This window comes from Myotis lucifugus, unplaced genomic scaffold (genome assembly GCF_000147115.1).
Source record: "Myotis lucifugus unplaced genomic scaffold, Myoluc2.0 scaffold_0, whole genome shotgun sequence".
NCBI lineage: Eukaryota > Metazoa > Chordata > Mammalia > Chiroptera > Vespertilionidae > Myotis > Myotis lucifugus.
This window is the reverse complement of record NW_005871048.1, coordinates 20,951,823-20,972,879: the sequence shown is the minus strand read 5'-3', so window position 1 is coordinate 20,972,879 and position 21,057 is coordinate 20,951,823. Positions and strand designations below refer to the sequence as shown.

Genomic DNA, 21,057 nt, shown 5'->3' with positions numbered 1-21,057 from the left:
TTTCTAAATTCACTATATAGTGGGACACAAAGAAGATAAGCTGTGTTATAATCGTTCGGTAACTTTCTGTGATAAAGGACAGATTAGTATATGTCAATTTAAAAACAAATGATATTATTTAGCTGGTTCTAAATTCATGGGTTTTCAATAATAGTTTTTGAAAGTCACACATAAATTTAACAAACTTTTTACACCATAGATTTTAACTAATCATTGGCTATTTTTTTTCTAGTTTAGTTTATTAGTTGGGAATTTCATACCTAGACAATGGTGTGTGTGTGTGTGTGTGTGTGTGTGTGTGTGTGTGTTTTGAGGCTTTTGGTGGGGTTTTGAAGGCACAGGTCTGTTTCTTACATTAAAATAAAACAAATGAGTCCATATATATTTATATGCCATAAATATACAAAAAAACATTTAATTATAAAACATCAATTTTTAAAATGATTGTCCATATTGAATAGATAATGCTGCAATGGCAATGTGCATTGTTACAAACGGAGGCCAATTCTCCAGCTATAAAACACTCTCCTCTATTTCAGCCTTCATTTCCTGCTTTGTTGAGGTCACAGTCCATTGAAACAGCAGTCAAAACTGAACTCGAATTTTGAAATGACACATCTGTGTCTAATGGTGGAGGATTATACAAAAAGACTGCAAGTCCATTGAAGAAAATGGTGATAATTTTACAAGTAACACCTAAATGTAAAAAGAAAAAGTAATTATGCATTGGGCTTTTATTACAAAAATCAATTCTCACTGAGAAATTCTTCACAACTAGAAATTCATTACATTAAAAAGTAGAATTAGATAGACATTATAGTTCTATGTTTTAAATTTTTAAAACTTTAGGATGAAAAGTGATATTCTTCAATAAAAAAAAAAAGTACACATTTAAATGAACTATCCTGTATTTTCTTTCTAAACAATAAAAACATACAATAATTATTTTACTCTTGGTTATAATTGTGCATACAGTGTCCCAACTAACGAGTTTTTCGAGATAAGAGCCGTCTCTCGGCCGATTTTTTGCTTTGAGTTGCGAGCTAAAATTTGGGTTACGAGCCAGCTTCAGATACCCCACCGCTAGTTGGCACAGCAAACATCACAGTGAATGCAACAACATCAACCCAGCATCACGTGTCTCACTCGTTCACTTTTTGATTTGACATACGAGTAATTTGAGTTACGAGCTCCGTCACGGAACGAATTAAACTCGTAAGTCAAGGCCCCACTGTATTTATAAAATAAATGTTGTATAGAAGTAATTCCATATTCCACTTCTAATTTTATTAATACCTTATCTATAAAAAACTACAATCAAAAGTTAATGACAAAGAAAAACAGCTTACAACATCCTTGAACATGAAATAAAGTTTCAGAGTTTTCATGTTCATAATGGAAAATAACTCTAAAAATAAAAAAGCTTTGGAGTTCTTAGGAGAAAGCCTCTATGAAAACATATCACATTTAATACTCAACCAAATTTACTTATAAGCATCAAATAAAAATATGAAACATCAAGATTCACTTCACAAGCTTTGATTTGTTTTCAAAGAACTCAGATTTTGAGCTCAGCTATATTAAGAGAAACTAGTTCTGGCCACATCACAAGCATTTAAGTTCCAGTCAAAAAGCTAAATGGTCTTACAATGTAGTTTTTGCAGTGTAGCTACTTTGTTTGTGTTAATCATTAATATTTTACTCAAAATGTGTATTTGAAAAACAGGAATGAGCTAAGTATTTCTAGGTTTATAGGAAAATTAATTACATAAGTACCATTGTTACAATGTTTTTGAAAAATTTAAAGGTCTGTATGCTTGGGGGATAAAATTAGTCACATTTATCACAGTAGGAAAAGAAACAATTTATCTGTATCTTCTGGTGAAAGAGTACAAACATAATCAATTACATTTTTAAACATGAAGACATTTTGAATAAAAAATGCTTTTTAGCAGGTAAAAGTAGTAGGAAGATTAATTTTTGTCTATTCTAATCAATACTTAATCTCCTTTTTGTGTGTGTGTAATTTATGTATTTATTTTGGCAGTGGATATTTTATTACTCTGTCATCATAAATTCAGACAGCGTACTTTGGGTCTAAACACATATAAGAGCAGTAAGCTATCCTGCTACATTTGCCAAAATAACTGCGAACACAATTGCAATAAAAATAACACATCATGTAAATATTTTCTATCTAGAATTTCTGTTTTAAAAATATTCTAATTTCTTAGGTTGATTTAAAATGATCTTACTCTTACAAACTAGATGCATTGCTTTGTTTCCTTAATCTTAACTTTCATTTATTGCTTAACCAAGACTCTGTAAGACAGACGGCCAAAGGTAAAGAGGTTAAATATCATGGCTAACTTTCTAAACTTATAAAAAGATTCTCAAAACATGCCTTAGAGCCGAGGACACTTCCCTGCCTCCGCTCTATGTGCTTTCCAAAGCCCAGGTACCGAGATGAACACATGTCAGCATCTTAGAATTCTCCTTCGGTTTTTGTTAGATTTCCCAAAAAACTTGTGAGAGACGTTATTAAAAGAAAATTAAATGATATGTGATGTAATGAAAGCTATAATGTTCTTCCATTATAGACTGAGTCTTACAGACTCTGAGTAAAGCTTTTGTAACCTGCCTGTACCCAATCTCTGCTTCAGGACTGAACATTTCAAAACCGAAGTAACAGTAACTTTTTTTTTTAATCTGGACATCATCCATTTACTCTGAAGTTATTAAGAAGTCACTACTTACTTATAGCCACAAGCATACGGGCCATCCTGATGTTATCATAAATCCAGCAGGCTCCTTTCCTTCCACATTCATTAACATCCCAGAGAATACATGTGCTGTCTATTGTGACACCAAAAATAATTGGTCCAGGTATTGAGCCTAGAGGATTATATGTGAAACACACATATAAAGTGAAGATTACAATTTATAGTTACAGAGTTTTATGCCCATGATTATACATATATTTTATACAAATAAGGATAGGTATTAACCTGTCCATTTGCAAATAAATGAGTTCATGTACAAGTAATATGGATAGAAAGAAACATAGACAAAAATTCTAAAATAATTGAACATAATTATATTTGTCTAACCAATTAAAAATTATTGTAAAAAAAATCTCTGGCATATAGTGCACTGACATTTAGTAAAAGTAAATACTTTAATTCACTGCTTTTCTAATTGAATAAGCGTCTCTGAAATTAGCTATTATACTTCTAAGGAATCAAAATAAATTATTGATGCACAAAGTAAGTACTAAAAACAGTATGTGTGTTATATGTATGTATATGCATGTGTGTACATATACACACATATCAACATATACATGGATGCATGAGAATGCATGTGTACACACCAATATTAATACTAACATGCTTAGTACTGCTATGTCGAACACACACCCTCCTCCATGTGAGGTCAGAAGGCACAAAGCTTTCACATAATTAAAGAACTTCCAGTTGTTACAAATCAAATACATGATTCGAAGTGGTATTTTTTAGACAAAGGTTTCAGCTCCATCCAACCTATTCTTTCATGAGCTGTGGCATGATAGAGTCAGAAGAGCACTGGACCGAGTAAGCAGACCACTTTCCTACTTTCATTTGCACCATTCATTGTATAACTATAGGCAAACCCCTGAATCTCTCTGGGCCTTCATGTACTCATCTGAATAATGGGAAAGTTGGTTCAGGTGACCTCTAATGTTCCTACTTTGGGTGAGTTTTTTTTTTTTTAATTATCTTAATATTATGTGCATAATTTGTCTTCTTCTTCTTGCATCTGGTATCTTATAAAATTTTCTGGTATAAATTATTTCTTTCATCAATTCTTAACTATTTTTCATTGTTGATGAAACATAATCATGCCCCAAACAGAGATAAATGCAGGAATAAAAAACATTACAGTAGTTATAGATACGATTAGCAGAATTTGTTGGTAATGGGTTTTATATGAATAGGAAAAAATGTCTCTTACTATGCTCTATTAGAAATGCATTGATGATCAAATATTACATTTCAAATAAATATGATATACTCTTTAAGGTTATATTTGGAATTGAATTAGAAACAATAGTCAACAAAGCAGGTAGGTAAAAAGTAAAGTCATTATTTGCTTATGTGATAGCAAATAATATATCTTTTTAATATTGGAAAATAGTTTCTTCAACAGCAATGATGTAGTTTTCTACTGCATTTAAATTAATTACTTTCTTGGCACATACCATAAATAAATAAATCAATAACACTATGAACAAAAATAACCAAGTTACTAATGAATTGAGAAAAATGGCATACCTAATAATCGAAGCATCATAAATTGTATTCCCAAGGCTAGAGACCGTTGCTTTTGATTAACACACCTGGAGACAGTAAATACACATGAAGCCAAAAATGGTTGTATAGCACATTCACACCGTGTCTCAAGTATGAATGAGACACAGTGCTAGGACACAAGAGTTAGAGAGAGAAAAGAGGTCAACTAGTCTTTAAAAACAAACTTGCAGTTGAAAGGTGACATAGATAATTTTTTTCAAAATAAATTTTAAAAAAGCAGAGTCCCTATTTTCTAAATAACCCCAATTTCCATGTAGTGAAATATTAAGAGACTTTTTAATGTTTTTAGACAGAGTCTCTAAAACTTCCATTCATCAAGAAGCATGTGAAAAGGTAAGTATCAAGGAACCAAAAGTGAAAAGGGCAAAGTTTATTAGGAGAGAAATAGAAAGGCTGATGAGCTTATGGAAGGGCAGATAGGAAATATTTTTACAACGAAATGTAGCAGGAAGAGCAACAAAAGGTACAAAACACTGTGAAGAGCCAGATGACAGCTGGCTGTTCACAGGAAGATTTAAAATCACAGCACCTACTGTATGAGGTAGGATGCATGTCATTCTGATTCTGACATATATGGAATGCATTGCATTTCCATCATACTCAGATAGGGTTGAACATATTTCAGCTTACAAGTGAAGCCTCAGGAAAGAAGCAGAGAAGCTAACCAAATAGATAACAGGTGGACAATGCCAGGACACTTTTCACATACATGATCTCATTTAAACCTCAGACATCTGGCGTTCAATAAAGTAGGTTTTCTAAAAGCATCAAACTAATGATCTTGTAAGGGCTGAATTCATATTAGAACTAATGGTCAATATAAACCGAGTCCTTTTTTTTTCTTTTTCATTCAACATGCTGCCTTAGGGATGACAAATTTCAAAATACAATACATACCTTAGGATGGACACAGTTATAGGAGTACCAGCCATAAAGGTAAAAACAATTGCAGCGAAGAAAATGCCAAGGAATATGGGCAAGTTTGTACATCGAGTTCCACATTTTCCAGCTTTAGCTTCATAACCAGAGCTTTCTGCAGGAGGTGTTATTTCTGTTTTCATTTCAATACAGGAACAGTTGTAATATACCTAGAATATTAGACATAAAAATACCGAAAGTGTTTAACCTATTATTGACTCAGGATTTATAAAACAAATTGACAAGAATATAACAATGTGTTATCACACTCATTCTACACTGCTTTCAATGAGCATAATTGTTCAAATAATTTACCTGCTCACTTTCTTCATTTCCATTATAGGACACACAAATAAAGCATGCATAGTGACAATCTCACCATTACACTAGTTTAAAAGAACAAACACTATAATTTGAATAAGTGCTTCAGTAAAATTAACTAATGTGTCACAAGAGTTGGGGGGAAAATTGCTGCTTTCAATTAAACCTTTTTACTATAATTTTCTGAACTTGTTGAATTGTTTTACCAAAAGCAAACTGTCTCTCTCTTAAGGACATATTTATGAATATCAAAAACTAGAAGTGATTACATTACCTGGTAGGCTATTTTATGTATAAATAACATATACATATAAAATATTATTTTATGTTAAAATTAAAAATATGAAATGTTGAAAGGCAACATGTAAATAAATCACAAGTATTGCTTTTGCATGAAAAAATCAGATATTTTAAAAATTAGTCATGATTATTTTTTAAAGCCTTTTTATATCTCAATTCCATCCCTGCAATAAATCTTTTTACACATTAAAGGACTCAATGAAGTTAGCAGAGCCAGAGAAGTCAAAAGGAAGTAGTGCTTTTATTGTTCTGAAGTCAGAGACCTTTTTGGGTGCTAAAATGTTCTATGGCCACTGGTACTGATTCAGGACACCCAAACATGCAGATGACACCCCCAAAATAGACTATTTGAGACTCAGCAATCAGATGTATCAAACTGTGAAGTAATGTCGCCTTTTAAATTTTTCAGAAGAAAAAATGAAAAGTTTTTTCTGTCTTTTTTAAATGTATATATTTTTAATTTTAAAAAATTTATTATCGTCAGTATCACAGATGTCCCCCTTCCCCCTTAGTCCTTCTTCAGTTTTGTCCTGTTTGTGATGAAACTTTACAACTTTCTTGCATAAAAAAAGTATGCATTTGCCTAAATATAGTTGTAGTTAGTCAGCATCTGTTTTTATATTTTGGGTCACTGGTTTTAAATATAAAACTAATATTTCTGTGAACAAATGCGTATAGATATTTATTACATTATTACCAGTGCATTCACCTATCTGAAATATTCTGTAAGAAAAAAATCCCAAGAAAAAAGGAGTTGTTTTACATGGAATATCTATATATATAAAAGCCTAAACGACTAAACGACTGTTTGACGGGTTGCTATGACACCCACTGACCATGAGGGGGCAGATGCTCAATGCAGGAGCTGCCCCCTGGTGGTCAGTGTGCTCCCAGTGGCCCACCAACCCAGCGGCAGCCACTCATTCCCTCAGTCGTCCTGCAGGTCCAATCTCTGGAGAACAGGCCAGGCACTGACAGACTGGCGCCACCAACACGATCCCGACCGCACTGCTGGCCTCCTGGAAGTTGGCCTCGGGCACCGCGGCCACTTCCCCTTGCAAGACACTCCACAAGGAAGAAATGATATAAAAGCGGTTCCCAGGTGGCTCCCAACAACTGGGGTGAACATCAGTGGGACGGATCTGGATCCTGGGTCAGGCAGGGGCATCCGACCACTCTGCTGAGAGGGCCGATCACTTCCCGGTCCCCCGTTAGCTCCCTCGGGACAGGTACCGGACACAGGGCTCACGGCTGGCGAGCACCGCTGCAGTGGCACAAGCCTCTCCCAATCAGGACTGACTGAGCGTGAGCCCATGGCAGGCACAGCAGGGCCAGGATGAGCGGGAGTGGCAAGCAGGAGGAGCAAGCAGGGGCGACAGGCGGCGTTGGAATGCTGGTTTTGGCCCAATCCCCGCAGGCCATGCAGAGGGACCTCACCCATGCACGAATTGGTGTGTTCTGGTTTAGTGTTTTTTGAGGTGTGTGTGTGTGTGTGTGTGCATGTGCATGTGTGTGTTTAAGGTAAGAACAATTACCATGAGATCTACGGTCTTAACTAATCCTAAGTGTACGATACATAATTGTTGACTATCAGTACAATGTTGTGCAGCAGATCTCTAAAGCTTATTCATCTTGTGACTGAAACCTTATGCCTGGCTTCTGAATGGAGGAGGTGGGCCCGAAAGGAAAGAACAGGCATTGTGTGACTCCATAGAGGGATCAAGAAGGCCATCCATACATAGACAAATACATTTCCTCATTAAGGTGAAGTAGCAGACACAAGTTACCTCTGAATGCTTCACTGAAACAGAACTTTTACAACCTGCAAAGCAGGGAGAAAAATATTGGACTCCATCTCTGCCACAGACAGGATAATAATGTGACCGCATGCAGTTACAGTTGGCGTTACAAGGAGTGGTCAAGTTTCCCATGTGTCCTGTCCTGTCAACAAGAAATGAAAGACAAGCTAATTATCTCTGTTATAATATTTAATGAACAGTTCAGAAGCATTGCTATATCTTACCATGCCGTCAATTATTCACTCACTCAGCATATATTTAATTACTAAATAAATAAATAAAACAAAATGTCTGCCTTTTCCCATAGAGCTTAACTTCTTGTGGAAGAGAAAAGGATTTGAAACAATCTATCTATATAAAACCCTAATATGCAAATAGACCAAACGGCAGAACAACCGAACAACCGGTTGCTATGACGTGTGCTGACCACCAGGGGGTTTGCGCGGAACATGGCAGCTGTTGGCCCCAGCAGGATGATGGAGCAGGTGAGCAGGTGTGCCAGACCAAGGTGGGGCGCCGGTCGCTGTCATCAGGGCAAGCCTCTGATGGCTACTGAAAATTCTTTGCTCCCGCACTCCGTGGTCCCACCCCAGCGCTCACACCTGCTGCCAACGCCGGAGCCACCACTCGCACCCACTGCCGGCCCCAATCACTAGGCACCATCAGCAGGTACAAGCGGCGGCTGCCAGCCCCGATCGCCCCTGAGGGCTTCTCCACCCCCGCCCCACCCACTCCTGAGTGCAATCTGAGCAGCAGCCGCCACTTGCATATGCTGCCAGCACTGGCCCTGATTGCTCCCACTGCCGGCTCCAGCCCAATCACTCCGTGCTGTCAGCGGGTGCGAGTGGGGCTGGCGCCATCAGCGAGTAGGAGTGGCGGTGGCAGGAGCAAGGCTGCCGGCAGACATGGGACTAGGGGCTGCAGCAGGAGAGGCCAGGCAGGGCGTGGAGAATGGGCTGAGACCCGCCCCTGTGCCTACCACAGCCACGTGGCCCACAGTTCCTTTCAAAGTGCACGAATTCGTGCACTGGGCCCCTAGTAGTTATAGATTATGTCTGTCAGTGAGAAGAAAAATAGGCAGAGTGAGCAAACATAGTTTCTCATTTGATAGCAGAGAACTCCTTTTTTTAGGGAGGAGGGGCTGATTCTGAAGATTGTAGGGTGTTCTGCAGCATCCACCCCTGGATGCCATAGCATCCCCTTAGTTGTGACAACCGAAATGTCCCTAGACATTGCCAAATTTCCCAGGAATACAAAGAAATTTTTAAACCTGAAAAGATGAGTAAAATCATGGTGTTCAACATATTCATTTTATCAACAGGAAAAATGAGGCCCACAGAGATTAACCTACTACTTTTCTTTCTTTGTCAAATATAATACTCCTGGTTCCCAGGCTCAGTGTTGTTCCGAGCTGCCTCTAAATAGGAGGCAATATAAAGGGTTACCCTAAGCAAGGAAACTTCTCCAATCCCATATTTATTCATTGACTCAGCCAATATATATTGAGCAAGTGCTGGGCCCCATGCTAGCTATTGGGAATACAAAGCTGAGTATGCTACTCGTGATCCTCAAAGATTTCAATCTAGGAGTAGAGAGAGATGGACACATAATTATACACAGTCTGGTGAGTGTGGTTATAAAAATGCAAAGTGTATTTTAGAAGCACTGGGCAATGAGATTTAAAGCAAGACAACATTTAGATAAGTGGATCTGAAAGGGCTACTGTCTGAAATGAGTTTAAAGGATATGTTAGAGTTAGCTGGGTAAATGGGGCAGGTGAAGGGAACTTCAGAGAAGCTGGTACAAAGGCATAAAGGTGAAAAATATCACCTTCTACAAAAAATATGAATGATATCTGTGACAGAGAGTGATGGGAAATGCAGGTGGAGACAGGTCAAGGACCAGATTATTGAGGGCCTGACGGGCCTTGTTAAAAACAATGAACTTTAACCTATTTTGAAAAGGCAATAAAAGTATTTTCAGACTGGAAAGTGACATTGTCCAAAGGCCATTTTAAAAGATAATCCTAGGAGCTATACAGACTATGAATTTTAAGAAAGAGGACCAGTTACAATACCCCAGACAATAAGTATTTCTCATAGTTTATGAGGTTGTGTAAAATAAAGCACAAATCACCATTACAAACATTGGATTACCAAAGCAGGCCCAAAGATCCTATAGATGGTCAAAGCAATATAAGAACAATAGGAAATTTTAATAATTAATAGATTTCTAAAAACATGCTTAATCATCTTTCAATTGAATTTAGTATTTTCCCCATATTAAATAAAGATTTAATAATGAATTCCACCTGAAACCTGTATAATTTTGTTAACCAGTGTCACTCCAATCTATACTAATAAAAGGGTAATATGCTAATTAGACCAGGTCAACCGGACATCTCCCGGATGTCTGACTTACTTCTGTACAAAGCCACAGTGGCAGGGGCCGAGGCAGAGGAGGTTAAGGGTAATCAGGCCGGCAGAGGAGCAAGCAGTTAGGGGCGAGATCAGGCTGGCAGGAGAGGGCAGTTAGGGGGCGATCAGGCCAGCAGGAGAGGGCAGTTGGGGGTGATCAGGCCGGGAGAAGAGGGCAGTTGGGGGTGATCAGGCAGGCAGGCGAGCAGTTAGAATCCAGTGGTCCCGGGTTGTGAGAGGGATGTCCCAGATTGGAGAGAGTGCAGGCCGGGCTGAGGGACACCCCCCACCCCCACCCCCGTGCACGAATTTCATGCACCAGACCTCTAGTAAATTTAATAAAAATAAATAAAATATTATTTCAAATAGAAAAAATATAAATATTAAAAATATCTCCTGAAATAATCAGTATTATTGATATTAAGCTTTTTGGTTATACTTTACATGAACTTATTAAAACCCCTAATTCATTCATTTATAGTCACAAAAGCTGTTTCTAACCCACCTGTGCTACATGGCAAAGAGCAAAGACTCATCACACCACTGAACTAGAAACCCTACATCTTCGCAACCTCCTTGTTCTTTCTCCTACTCACTCATGGCGTATTTTTAAATTTCTTAAGTTTGTTCTTTCCATATATTTTTCCTTATACATGTTTCTTGAATGAGACTATTTTGACCAAGCTGTCCATGATGTGGGCATTAAATGCAGGTTACAGGGCTAAAATTAAGAATCTGTGGTACAGGGAAAATAGTTATCTGACAACATCACATCTCCTGTGTGACATCAATGTCTATTTCTTCCTATATTGATATCTATATAAACACACACGTGAATGTGCATGTATGTGTGTGTGAGTGTATACTCACTTTTAGTTTTTTTCCATCATTAACAATGTGTATATACATTAAACACTATCTCTGTGTCCCAGCTCTTGCCATCTCTGGATGACCAACCCCCCACCCCCAACATGCACCTCAAACTGACAACATCTCTCTGGCCTTGCCTTTTGATCAGACTAAGGACAACTCATCTGGGAGTAACTCTTGTTTAAGGTAGAAAATACCAAAGGGACTCACATCTCTATCATTCATCTGTCAAGGTGATAAATTAGTGTTACACTATCCAAAACTTTTTGTTCTTCTAAGAGGAACATACAAAAACAGTCATTTCTTGGGACAGGTTTGGGTGAACTTTACAAATGTGAAAGCCAGGTCTGCCCAACTTGCCTCCATCTATCTTTCCACAGTCCCAGATATTTTTTCTACTATTTCCAGGCACAGGACTGAGTCCATTCAAACAGGTACCTGAACCTAGCCTTCACTTTCTAGCATTTATTAGCTTAACATATCTCCTCTACTCTTCCCTCTTCTAAAATCTTTATCTCTCAAAACTTTTCACATCCTGAAAGGATATTTAATCCCATTTTTCTCTTATGCCATGAAGCCTTTCCTGAATCTAGTCAAAGGAAACTGAGAAGTTCTCTTTCTGAATTCCATAGCCCTTTGTATGTCTCTCATTACCTAATTGTTCATTCGCTGTTTTGTTTCCCAGTCTCTCCTCTTACGCAGAAAACTCCTTTAGTGTATGGATTTTTGCCATAAGTTCTGCCAGAGGGAGCAGTCAACAAATGCTGACCACATGCAGCGGAGCTGAATTAAACACGGCTTTAGAACACTCACATCTCATTCATGTAAAAGAATGACAGACATGAACAGCAACTACCAGTCCTAACTGTTAATGGCAAACTTTTCCAAAGTGTATCTCCTTAGGTTATCTGAATGCCAAGTCATACAAAATCATGGAGTCCCTGACCTGGACTACCATCTCCCTCAACAGCCTTAAACAATTAAGGCATCACTGCAGGCTATAAAATACTAGTACACTGTCATGCAACCTCCTGCCTGAACCCGTGCTCAGCTTAACAAACTTAACTTGTTTGTTAAGTGTGAAACAAACAAGGCAAAGAAAAGTAAAATGGTTAAACCAGTCATCGGTAGAAACATGTTTACAGATCAGAAGGATAAGAAGTTATTTATTCCTCTACAGAAACATGAACTTCTAAAGCAGATAAAGCAATGATTAGTATCATCTAGGACTAGCTTCATTTTAATTTCTCTCCTAACCCATTTTTAGCTCACCTAATACAAGACTTTCACCATAGGGAGGCATTTTCATTTTTTAAAATTTAAATTAATAGGAACAAACAATGTGAAAGCCTCCCTACAATGTGAATCCTTTCCGGGCAAAGAATCTGCTATATTAAATCATTGTAATCTAAGCATAGTACCCAGTACAGAATAGTTGCTCTCTGAATAAATACCCAACTTTTAATAAGATGTCAATTATTTAAACTAAAAAGAAAAGGTGCCTATGCTTACAAAAGAAAAAGCCTTTCAGATAAAAAATTAAAAAGCCAATCTCTCATCATTTTATCATATATTTAGAAATACACACATAGTTTATTACTGATATTAATATCAAAAAACATTGGAATATACTTACCCATTATATGATTCAGACACTCCCGCAAATGGCTCATTTTCACAGCTGGCATAAACAAATACAAAGCTGAGCACAAGTGCAATTAAAGATGTGAGCAAAGCAAACTTCATTGTGTTTTTACATGTCATTCTGAGCTTCGAAACAATAATACCACCTAAAATCTGACCCAGAGCAGCTCCAGGAATTAAAACAGCCCCTAATGAGAAAGAAGACAGAAAACATACAAATATACTCAGTAACTCCTACCAACAACTGGAAAATATCAAAAACAAACAGCAAATTGGTTTTAACATATGAAAGCACTCGTGATTTAGACACATGAATAAATGATTTGTTATATTAAGAGATTAATAAAATTAATGTTTTAAATTTTAACATTAATATATAGTCTATTAGCTATATCAAGTTCATGTAAAATATTGTTTGATGTCAGAAAATCAGAAACTTTTATCAACATCAGTATAAAGTTTAAATTTCAAGGACTCGGCTATCTAAAAGTATATGCTATTCCATTAAACATTTAACATGGTACAGTAAGATTACATTAGAACAAAGAAAATGTCTTACCTCCAAGGGTAGCTGCAAAACTGGATGATAATCCAAATTGATTTTCTATAAATTTAGGTAAAAATGTAGCAAATCCAGTAGTAACTAAGGCTTCTGTAGAAGTTGATATAACTAAACACATAAAGACAGTATTCCTCAAGGAATTCTAAAGAAAAAATACAGTTCACCAAATGAATAACTATGATACAGCACAGAATGTGCAAAATACAGCACAGAATGGCAACTTTTTAATAAAAACCATATACTTATCCATAACATTTCAGCTTTTTCCTCCAGCATAAAAGTATAAATATGGGTTAAAAAGCTTTATTTAGAGAATGTTGAGAAAATGTACCTGTGAAGCACTTGAGAGGATTGACAAATGATGCATCAGTAGGATGACTGTGCCTGTGTCATATGCAAGGGACCAGAAAAAGGAGGTAAGAGCCCACTTGGAAAGCCGACCTTCCCCAGTCTTACTGTAAAATCTCCACACAATAAATCTGTCCCTTATTTGACATTTTTATTGTGTTCTGAATTACAATGTCCAGTAAGTGAAGAACTTGACTGTGAGCATAAGAATGGCCTTTAAATATCAAACTTGTAGTATTGTTCTATGAGTCTACATCTCAGTAGTTCAGAACCTTAAATAGGCATAGAGTTAAGTCATTTTTAAAAAGGTGTCTATGTTGCTAGACTTCTCAGAATGTTATCCATCTATCAGAAGGGAGTATAGACATTCATTAATTCAATATACTTTACCATACATCGAAAACCAAAAGTATAGTTGGAATATTAAATACAAAAAATTCATAAAACCAACCACAACACACACACACACACACACACACATACATACACACACGCACACACACAAACACAAGAGTCAGAGGCAGATGATCTAAGAAAAAGTAAATAATTTCGAATCTCAAAAAGGTAAAATTATAAATGTCTTTCTGTATAAAACGTTTATGATGCTAAATAGAAAGAATGCTTTTCTGCTGAGTTCAAAGAAATAGACCATTAACACTTGTTTCTTTAACCTCGAGTTCAATCCAAGTAACCACTAACCTCCACTTCTTTCACAAGGCAAACATACAGGTTTGGCATTCTCAAATATATATTTACAATGCAATGATAACTGATCGATCCATTACATAAAGGAAATGGCATGGAATAACGGGTTATTGTGCTAATAAGGAACCACTTAATATTGATATTGCCAATAAGATAACTCATGTTCTTTCAACCATTCTATTCTGAAATAGTTTTCATTTATTCAAAGCTCAAAGAAATTAAATCTGGAGAGTTTTTTACAAGAGCTAGAATAATAGTAAATAAGCAAACAGCAATGAATGCATTGTGGAAATAGTCAAACAACAATGCATTGTGGGAATATTTGTATAGATATATATGTGTTTATGTATATTTGTAAGGTATACATATATCTACATATGTATGTGTGAGGGGGTGGGTGTATGAACCATGTTATTTTACCTTTATTGCAGCTGGAAAATCTTTAAAACTTTTCCCAAAATCCTCGTCTATATGATCTAAGGAACTATTACTCTGATGAGTCTGGGAAGTTTTTCCATCTTGAATGTTTGCTGTACCTAAAAAATAGTAAATGTACTTGCTCTATCACGTCATTCTTCATTTAAAAAATGCTTTTTAATTGACACACTTCTACACGTATATAAATTCCATAACATAAGAAGCCAGTTCCCCTTTTTGTCAAAAAAACTGTATAAATATCCATGTCTGCAATCTGGCAAGAGTTAATATTATTACAATTAGCAAAGGAAGTTCCAACTGGTCTAAAATTTAAGATGAGACAATCTTCCTCTAATCACATATTCATTCTCTTTATTTAAAAATCTTTCTTTAAAACTATCTCTTTTGGCCGAAACCGGTTTGGCTCAGTGGATGGAGCGTCGGCCTGCGGACTCAGGGGTCCCAGGTTCGATTCCGGTCAAGGGCATGTACCTTGGTTGCAGGCACATCCCCAGTGGGGGCGTGCAGGAGGCAGCTGATCGATGTTTCTCTCTCATCGATGTTTCTGACTCTCTATCCCTCTCCCTTCCTCTCTGTAAAAAATCAATAAAATATATTAAAAAAAAAAAAAAACTCTCTCTTTTGTTCAAATGTTTCTCTTTCACATCTTTTATATATTAAATAAAGTATGTTTGTGGCTTTTTTTCTTTTACTCTCTTTAATTCTAACAGACTTTGCAGATGAAACAATGTTTAACATCTATTACCAAGTCCCTTTGATTTTTAATAATGGTTCTGTGAATAAATCTGAGAAAACAGTCAATATATTGAATCATCAGTTGGATATCTAAGTAGAACGAAAAAAAAATCAGCCCAGCCAGTGTGGCTCTCTGGTTGAGCACTGATCCATGATCCAAGAGGTCCCCAGTTCAATTCCAGGTCAGGGCACATGCCCAGCTGCAGGCTCAACCCCCTGTACTGGGCATGCAGGAGGCAGCTGATTGATGTTTCTCTCTCATCGATGTTTCTTTCTATCCCTTTCCCTTCCTCTCTCTCAAAAAATCAATAAGAACATCTTTTAAAAAAAAAAAAAAAAGCAATGGTTTCATCTACTTCTACTCTGTAAACATTTGTTTTACCCATTTCCAAATGGTAATTATCTATCCTGTTTTAAATAATAGAAACAATACCTGAGCCTAGAGCAGTGATGGCGAACCTATGACACACATGTCAGAGGTGACACACGAACTCATTTTTTTGGTTGATTTTTCTTTGTTAAATGGCATTTAAATATATAAAATAAATATCTAAAATATAAATCTTTGTTTTACTATGGTTGCAAATATCAAAAAATTTCTATATGTGACACAGCACCAGAATTAAGTTAGGGTTTTCCAAAATGCTGACACACCGAGCTCAAAAGGTTCGCCATCACTGGAACATACATACGTCTATATAAGCAAACAACTATGCATTATGGAAATATTCAAACAACAATGCATATCCCATCTAATAAAGAGGGAATATGCTAATTGACCCTCACGCTGTTGCAAAGATGGCAGCACCCACAGCCTATAAGGAGGGAATATGCTAATTGACTGCCCCACCCTCAAAGATGGCAGCACCCACAGCCAATAAGGAGGGAATATACAAATTGACTGTCCGCCCTCAAAGATGGCAGCACCCACAGCCAATAAGAAGGGAATATGCTAATTGATGCCCCGCCCTCAAAGATGGCGGCACCCACAGCCACAAGATGACCAGCAGGGGGCAACCAGGCCCACAGGGGAGGGCATTTGGGGGGGACTAGGCCTACCGGGGAGGGCAGTTAGGGGCAACCGGGCCAGTAGGGGAGGGCAATTGGGGGTGACCAGGCCAGCAGGGGAAGGCAGTTGGGGGCAATTGGGCCGGCAGGGGAGCAGTTAGGCGTCAATCAGCCTTTGCAGGGGAGTGGTTAGGGAGTGATCAGGATGGCAGTGATCAGGATGGCAGGCAGAAGCAGTTAGGGGCAATCAGGCAGGCAGACGAGCGGTTGGAAGCCAGCAGTCCCGGATTGTGAGAGGGATGTCTGACTGCCGGTTTAGGCCCAATCCCACGGGGCAGTCGGACATCCCCCGAGGGATCCCAGATTGGAGAGAGTGCAGGCTGGGCTGAGGGACACACACCCCCAAGTGCATGAATTTTGTGCACCAGGCTATATATATATATATATATATATATATTTGAACTTCATGATTATACAGAAGCAAAATCTCAAAGAGAAAGAAATAGATTTTCTTCTATTAATCTTTTCTTTTTTGAACAGACTGTAGTGAAAATGAGTATACTACAGCATGTCTTTGATAATTAAAAGAAAAGAACTTGTACTTTCAACAGCAAATAAACATCAATAATTTAAAGCAGATGGGCTCTTGAAGTCAGTGACTAGATAAATACAGACTAATAGTTTAAAAGATATTGTATCTTATATAGATATATACAGCAGGATTCCAGATAATAAGCAACAAATTTAATAAGTATATAGTAAATAGGTGAATATGTATAGTTTTGCTGATAATGAATTGGAAAATTAAAAGAAACCATGAATATTAAGATTGCTACGTAATATTTCCCAAAATAGAAATAGACTTACAGGTCCAGGAAGCGCAGAGAACCCCAAACAAAAGGAATCCAAAGAGGACCACACCAAGACACATCATAATTAAAATGCCAAGAGCAAAAGACAAAGAGAGAATCTTAAAAGCAGCAAGAGAAAGAAACTCAGTTACCTACAAGGGAATACCCATACGACTGTCAGCTGATTTCTCAACAGAAACTTTGCAGGCCAGAAGGGAGTGGCAAGAAATATTCAAAGTGATGAATACCAAGAACCTACAACCAAGATTACTTTATCCAGCAAAGCTATCATTCAGAATTGAAGGTCAGATAAAGAGCTTCACAGATAAGGAAAAGCTAAAGGAGTTCATCACCACCAAACCAGTATTATATGAAATGCTGAAAGGTATGCTTTAAGAAGAGGAAGAAGAAGAAAAAGGTAAAGATACAAATTATGAACAACATATATGCATCTATCAACAAGTGAATCTAAGAATCAAGTGAATAAATAATCTGATGTACAGAATGAACTGGTGATTATAATAGAATCAGGGACATAGAAAGGGAATGGACTGACTATTCTTGGGGGGGAAAGGGGTGTGGGAGATGCAGGAAGAGACTGGACAAAAATCGTACACCTATGGATGAGGACAGTGGGTGGGGAGTGAGGGCGGAGGGTGGGGCGGGAACTGGGAGGAGGGGAGCTATGGGGGGAAAAAAGAGGAACAACTGTAATAATCTGAACAATAAAGATTTAATTAAAAAAAAAGTTTGCATAGGCAGAAAACTGAGATTCTAAAAAACAAATAAATTTTCTAGAGTTCTTACCAATCATATAGAAAGCAACACTTGACCTAGAATTGGACTAAAACTTCCTTGTCTTGAAGATATTATTTTTACCTGGTAAATGTTTTGGAAAGCAAGAAAAAGGTATTATCAAACACCAAGCACAGAAACAAGCCATAAGAAATCCAATCCACCATGCTCCGAGCCATCGCGGATCATTCTCAGTGATATCAGTGCTATATGACAGAAAAACGAAAGGTCAAAGTCAACTCTATTTTTGTTCATTAAAACTCAGTTATGATAATTATATACTTTATAATTCAAGTACATTTATAGAGGAATATTTTTATAATATCCAAAATTTTAAGAGGAGCCATTCTGATGAATCAGATGACAGACAGCAAGCATAAATGAGAGCTATAAGAATAATGGTTTGCAACATATTTCAGAATGGCAAATAAGACATAAAAATTTAAACTATTTAATACTAAATATACTATTGAAAGTATACATAGAATTTCTGAACATTCTTTGGCTAAGTTTTCATTCTCTGCTATATTAAATACGTCTCACAGCATATCTGACCTATGTTAAAAGCCCATATACTGTGCTTCAAATTACAGCATTCTTTTAAATATAAGTCTTTGTAAAATGATTCATTACATTTTTTTATAATGGTTTCATATTTTATAATAGACTCTTCCCCATAATACTCCACTCCCACAAAACTTATGCAATTCTCCACTGAAATTAAAATGTCCTTTCTTAAAATCCAGCTCTCTGCTTCAAGGCTTCCCCTGACACCTTTTTCTATAGTCTCTGTATGAGACAAATAAATATTACCTATTACTATCCTCCATGGTCAGTTGGAGATCTCTAAGATATCTAAGATATCTTAATTGTGATCTCTAAGATATCATCAGAGATACTAGAGAATTTAGTCTGAGAATCATACACTCTTGACTCTTCAAGCTATCTACCTTGTTAAATCTACTGAGAACATAACTAATTTTGATTAAATTCTTCTTCAGAACAATTTATGGCATCTTATATGTGTATAGAGAAATTATACCAGGTGACTATTAAATATCCTTATTTATGAATAATAAATGTTTTTATACTAAGAGATGGTATGGATTAACTCATGAAACAATGTAACCAAAACATTACATAAAAATTGTTGTGTATTCAATTTTGTTTCCTGAAAAAAATCTTCATAATATACTAAGGAAATACTGTGTAAATGTTTCTGTCTATGATGTTAACACTATAATCTATAATAATCTATAATAATAAAAGTGAAATATGCTAATTAGACCATACAGCTGAACAACCTTCTGGATGTCCTTCCAGATGACCCGGCAGCCACCACAGCAGGCAGGGGGCCAAGGCAGAGGGGCGATCAGGCAGGCAGGTGAGCAGTTAGGGGCAATCAGGCAGGCAGGCAGAGTGGTTAGGGGTGATGAGGCAGGCAGGTGAGTGGTTAGGGGTGATGAGGCAGGCGGGCGAGTGGTTAGGGGCAATCAGGAAGGCAGACAGGCGAGCGGTTAGGAACCAGCATTCCCGGATTACGAGAGGGATGTCTGACTATCGGTTCCCAAAGGGTCCTGGATTGCGAGAGGGTGTAGGCCAGGCTCAGGCCCGCCCCGCCCCCCGCCCTCACTCCCCCGCCCCCCATCCATGAATTTCATGCACCAGGCCTCTAGTAATGAAATAAATTTAAAGAAAAGAAAAACAGATATTGCCTTGCCTGTGATCCAAATCAACATCAATGTACACGCTTAACAGCTGTCCTCCCAGCACATAGCCAACAGCAGGGCCTAATATTGACATAGAATAGCCAATTCCTAGAAGGACAAAGACAAAGAAAATTGCCATCTGTAGTTTGCTTTAAATGTCTAACAATAGTAAAGAAACAAATATTTTACTGTAGAAAAATCAAAATGGTTAGAATTACATGAAAATTACACATGTTAGCCCTAGCTGGTTTGGCTTAGTGGATAGAGCCTCAGCCTGCGGTTTGATTCCCGCCAAGGGCACATAGCTTGGTTGCAGGTTCCTCCCCAGCCCGGACCCTGGTCAGGGTACGGGCCGGGAGAAACCAATCAATGTGTTTCTCTCACATCAATGTTCTCCCAGTCTTCCCTCTCTCTTTTTCACTCTCTCTAAAAGATCAATGGAAAAATATCCTCAGGTGAGGATTAACCAATAAAAGAAACAAAAGAAGAAAATTACACATATTTTCACTAAAAAAAATATGTGATGCCATTTGAATGGTATCACTTGTAAAATCCAGGAGCTTAAATTATATAATTTAAAAGCTTTTACACTATAATAATAATAATAATTGCAATAATAATAATTGCAATAAATCCAGTTATTATAAATCCATGGAGGGTTATATCTTTAACTGGTGGCAGAGGTAGTGCATCGACTATCATCCTTTACAGATGGTTGTAGTAATTATTGTTTACAATCCTTATGGAAAATATATGAAAGTATAAGCCTTTTCTACTCTGTACACACTACAAAAGCCTTCTTTATTTTATACGACAGCAGCTGATAAAAACCTGGATCTGGTCATTAGTCTGTTTCTTAAAAAACAAGCAATTCATTTAGCCATATGCTTTTAGTGAATCTTCCATTTTTACTTGCAGCAAAATTAAACTGACCTTATTTCTCTCAGATATGTAAAAACTCATCATATGTAACATTTTAACTTTGCAAATTAAGCCCTCACCAAACTCTGAATCAGTGGGTACCCTGATCTTGGGCTTTCCAGCCTCCATGAGTTTTAAGAAATAAATGTATGTTGTCTATAAGCTAACCAGTCTATGTTATTCTATTATAGCAGTATGAATGGCTTAAGATAGTTTTCTACATTAGAATAATAAATTGATAAAGTAAAAACTCATGTGCAAATAAATTGCACATTAATTGGCTATAGGGCCATGGATTGGATGTAGGGCCATGTAGCTCTACCTTGCAGGTACATCAGGAAAGAAATTTGAGAGAAATTTATGC

General features: G+C 37.0%; 1 protein-coding gene across 1 annotated transcript in view; it reads right to left on the bottom strand.

Moving 5' to 3' along the window:
- Nucleotides 1-382: 382 nt before the first annotated feature.
- The window catches only part of SLCO4C1 (solute carrier organic anion transporter family member 4C1), a 68,309-nt gene continuing 47,634 nt past the window's right edge, over nt 383-21,057 (bottom strand). The window contains exons 4-13 of the mRNA XM_023756552.1: nt 19,784-19,880; nt 18,148-18,269; nt 14,657-14,772; nt 13,181-13,325; nt 12,614-12,809; nt 7,679-7,832; nt 5,250-5,440; nt 4,314-4,378; nt 2,758-2,895; nt 383-696 (exon numbers count right to left, since the gene is read on the bottom strand). Of these exons, the coding sequence (XP_023612320.1) occupies nt 536-696; nt 2,758-2,895; nt 4,314-4,378; nt 5,250-5,440; nt 7,679-7,832; nt 12,614-12,809; nt 13,181-13,325; nt 14,657-14,772; nt 18,148-18,269; nt 19,784-19,880 (1,385 nt within the window). The 3' untranslated portion in view covers nt 383-535. The remainder of the gene's footprint in view (nt 697-2,757; nt 2,896-4,313; nt 4,379-5,249; nt 5,441-7,678; nt 7,833-12,613; nt 12,810-13,180; nt 13,326-14,656; nt 14,773-18,147; nt 18,270-19,783; nt 19,881-21,057) is intronic.